At 46.3% G+C, this 4,391-nt stretch overlaps 1 protein-coding gene across 1 annotated transcript; it reads left to right on the top strand.

Annotated features, from left to right (window-relative positions):
- The first annotated feature begins 1,824 nt into the window (after positions 1-1,824).
- LOC124696107 lies at positions 1,825-3,104 on the top strand. Its single transcript, XM_047228883.1, has 2 exons — positions 1,825-2,909; positions 3,047-3,104. The coding sequence occupies exons 1-2, from the start codon at positions 1,825-1,827 to the stop codon at positions 3,102-3,104; spliced, it is 1,143 nt and encodes a 380-aa protein (XP_047084839.1).
- The last annotated feature ends 1,287 nt before the right edge of the window (positions 3,105-4,391 follow it).

Here is a 4,391-nt window from a genome sequence, read left to right on the forward strand (position 1 = left end):
TTCCACATGAAGTTTTTCCACAGTCCTTTGTTCTTTCCCAGCTTCCACCACCACTTTCACATCAAACTAATGTTGAATTTGGTCAAGTTTTTTAAACCAAGGCCCCCTCTACCTTTAGGTTTGTAGATGTGCTTCCATTTGACCAAGTGATATCTCCCCTCTTCCCCATTTTACCAGCCCGCGGAAAGCCTTTGATTGGTTTCACCATCCGTTCAATAATTGTTTTGTGCAAGAACCTCAAAAACATTTCGTAGACAACACTATTAGATAGACAAGCTTTAATTTGTGTTACCTTGCCACCAATGGACATAGAACCACCCATCCATCTTTTTTTCATTTTATCCTCCATAAATTTCATTTCACCCACATTTGTTCTTCTTGCACACACAGGAGTTCCAAGATAACTTATAGGTCAGGAGCCAGTCTGGCAGTTGAACAAATCAGCATACTGATGCATTTTGGAATCATCGAGTAGGATCATGAGCACATCACTTTTCTCAAAGTTGATTCTCAAACCAGACATTGATTCAAACCCATACAAAAGCAACTTGAGTTTTATAGCACTATCCAAATCATCTTGTATGAACAAAATAGTATCATATGCATATTAGAGTATTGCAACCCCCCCATCCACAAGATGTTCAGCTAACCCTGTGATCAGACCGCTACAATGTACCCTGACAGCCAAATTGAATAGGGGGAGCAAAAGGATCACCCCGTCTCACTCCTTTGAAACTGCCAAAATAGGAGCCCGCTATATCATTGATTTTCACACTTAAATTACAACCAGAAACAACATTCTTAATCCATGTAAGCCAATTATCACTCAACCCACATGTCTGCAGCAATCAAAAAGAAAATCATATTTCAATTTATCACAAGTTTTCAAAGTCAATATTCATAACAACCCATGTTGTTCTCCGAACTTGGTTTCCCTGAGGATTTCCTGTAACAACATCACACCTTCAGCAGAAATGTATATGTCTTTGATGAAAGCATTCTAGCAGCAATCAATAAGCTCATGCATCACTGGATCAACTCTAACAGTTAGAGCTTTGGTGACAATTTTGAATAAAATTTGGAGCAGGCAGATAGGTATGAATTTTTAAATCACCGATGCATCATCGCTTTTTGGAATCAAAATAATAATGCCATAATTGATTATGTTCAAAGAAATCATGTGCTGATGAAAGTCAGAAAACATCTTCATCATATCTCCCTTGTTATGTAAGTACGTGTAAAATTGATAAAATGATTTTTTATGTAAGTACGCAACTAGATTTTTTTCGTGCTGCTATTTTTCTAAATTAACAAAACTTGTAGAAATGAGACACGGAGACCACGATTCAAAACATTTGACGGCGTTGTATATTTACGTATTTCAGGGAGGCTTATCAACTGGAACGCTTGAATTTCGAAAATTGGCAGAAACGGAAGGCGTATTAAGCGGATAGGAGGATCGTGGGAAGGTGATCGTGGATCTTCCGGCCGGAATTGCGCGCCTGCCCAACGTACGTGCATCAACGGCCATCTCCTCCTCCTTAATTACCCCATATTTTCTCCATCGGGGACGCACCGCAACAAACGCGCCCTTCTCCTTCAACCACCACGCCGCCGTCCACCGCCCTTCGCAGCCAGATCAAGATGAGGCCACCTCGCCGTCACTCTTCCCGGCACAACAATACTACCACGCCGCCGCCTACTACCTCCGCTCCACGTCGTAGCCCTCGCCTGCATCGCCAGGACGCCACCACGCAGCCACCCACCGTCGCATTGCCTCCACGCCGTAGCCCTCGCCTTGCTGCCCGCAAGAACTCGCCGGAGATGCTGGCCGAGTTCCCGTACCTGCCGGAGGAACTCGTCGACAACATTCTAGTTCGCATCCGGCCGGATGATCCCGCCGGCCTTGCCAAGGCTTGCCTTGGCAGCAAATACTGGTGCCGGCACATCTGCAGCGACAAGTTCCTCAGCCGCAACCGCAAGTTGCATCCGGCAGCTGCGTCGCTTGGCTTCCTGGTAGCCACCGAGGCGCGGAGAAAGTCCACCATCTTCGTCCCCACCTCCACCTTCCATCTGGAGCCTAGTTCCATCCCGCGCCGGTACAGGGTCCTCGACGTATGCCACGGCCGCGTCCTCTTCTACACCATCTCCAAGGACGGCGAGTCCTCCCTCTTCGTCTGGGACCCCATCACGAAGGAGGAGCATGCAGTACGCATGCCACTGGACGATCCGGTGGAGGAAGAGTGGAACGCAGCTCTGCTCTGTGGTGATGACCGCTGCGACGAGCTTAGGTGCCATGACCACGAGTCCATGGTGGTTCTCGTGGGCACCTACCAGGAGAAGATGGTAACCTTCGGCGGCCTCTACTCAAGGGAGCTAGGTAAATGGAACCATGGGGACGACGATGACGACATGGAGGATAAACCAGCAGAAATTGAGCATCAAGATGCCGTCGTGGACACGGGGCCTAGCGTTGTCTTGGATGGTAAGGCCTATTTTCCTTGCAAGCTGGGAAGAAAGATCGTTGAGTACGACTATGGTGCCGACGAAATCGACTTGGTTGATGCTCCTATGTTTGCCTACCGGCGGATCCCGACTACCATGCTAATGACGGCCAGAGACGGCGTCCTTGGATTCGCATGCGTGACCCGGTCTAAGCTCAATCTGTGGTCGAGGGAGGCCACCGGTCCCGGTGGAGCTTTGGCATGGGAGCTGTACAAAGTCTTGGACCTCACCAAGATGTCCGGGATTCCTCGCCTTATTGGCTCCAATGATGATTTCATTTGGGCCAAGACAGGTGCCGAGGTACATGCTGTTAACCGCGAGTCGGGCGAGTTTGCAACGGTGTCCAAAATTACTAAGATCATCAAAGCCATCCCCTACGCGGCTTTCTGGACTCCATCTTGCAGGTAATATAAAGCTCGTGCCTATCTACCATCCGTGTACAGGTTGTGGAGTTATGCTTAGTCCTATGTCTTTTTTATACTACCAATTGTACGAGTGTAGTAGTTACCAACTGTATCTAACCTTGACATGTACGTTGCAGGAGCATCGGTCCGATGGTCACACCGCCATCAGGAGGACACCATGATCAATCAGTTTAACAGAGGCTGATGCTGCTTCAAGGGCAAAACTTCGCTGATGCTTCCGAGTGTGATCATGTTCTTTACTTCTACGAGTGAATAATCGCTGCCTAGTTTAGTTTTATTTCGATATCCTGAACAATTGGTTGTCTCTTTTTAATTTCTATAAGAGGCATGTAGCCTCAAATTTGTGTGTTTGGTTTACAACATTTCCGTGTCGTACTTTGTCTAATGCATGCTTTATTTCGTGGTTTACATATTCCTTCTTGGCCCGCAGTACCCTATCAACCAAACCTGCCGAGCACATATATAGGTCATAACCTGCCATTCGTGCACGGGTGATGGGTTAATTGCTGAGACGTTGCCTTCCAAGCTCAGGGCTGAAGAGCATCCCGTAAATATAGGCTGTAGCTCCTAGAGGAAGATGCTGCAACCCGGAACAAATCCTAGCTCTCAGCAATGAAACTAGGCGGCATACCTTTGTATGAGAGAGACAGTACGACATCACTCTGTCTGTCATTGTAGCACCAACTCGTTCTCAGACCCATAAAACTATCGCAATATGAGAAGCTCAAAATAAGCCTTAGAATTAAACCTGGAGCTGTACGTGTGCAGCATGCTATCGTGAAAAAGAAAAACAAATGGAAGCTGCTAACTGCGTACTTCTATTATCGAGCAGCTAGTTCTCACCTTTCTAGACATTTTTTCAATAAAAAAATGTATTAATACTAAGATGACAGCTTGGACAGGTGGACAGCTCGACGCGAACCCACTTGCACAACAAAATGACTTGTTTTTCAATAAAGAAAATGTATTAATGCTAAGATGATACTCTGTAACACATAATGTCTAGAGCAAATCTGAACATAAAAAATGCACATAGACGAAAATAGAAAAAGGCAAAGAAGAAGATGATGATGATGAAAAAGAAGAAAAAAAAAAGGAAAACAAGATCCCGCCAAAGCGACCAGAGTGTCGTGTAACCCTAGTGGTGAAGGCACCTAAGCTCCGGAAAGATTCTCCAAAACGACGTCTTCACGAAGGTAATAGAGCGCACACACTATCGTCGTCTGGTCTAACCATCATGTTCCGATCCTGGGTTTTCACCCTAGAGGCCCAATCTCCAGACAATGCCTTCAACAACAAGTTTTGCCTGACTCCGGCGATGGAGGGGCGAGGACAGCGGCGCGCCTTCGGCTCGTGCTTGTGTATGGAGTCGTCGCTAGGTGGTTCGAGTACCAATTTGTAATTTTCTTTACTTTTTGGATCATTTCTACTATGGTTGATAATTATTAATAGATCGGTGGA

Source organism: Lolium rigidum, chromosome 3 (assembly GCF_022539505.1).
Source record: "Lolium rigidum isolate FL_2022 chromosome 3, APGP_CSIRO_Lrig_0.1, whole genome shotgun sequence".
Taxonomy (NCBI): domain Eukaryota; kingdom Viridiplantae; phylum Streptophyta; class Magnoliopsida; order Poales; family Poaceae; genus Lolium; species Lolium rigidum.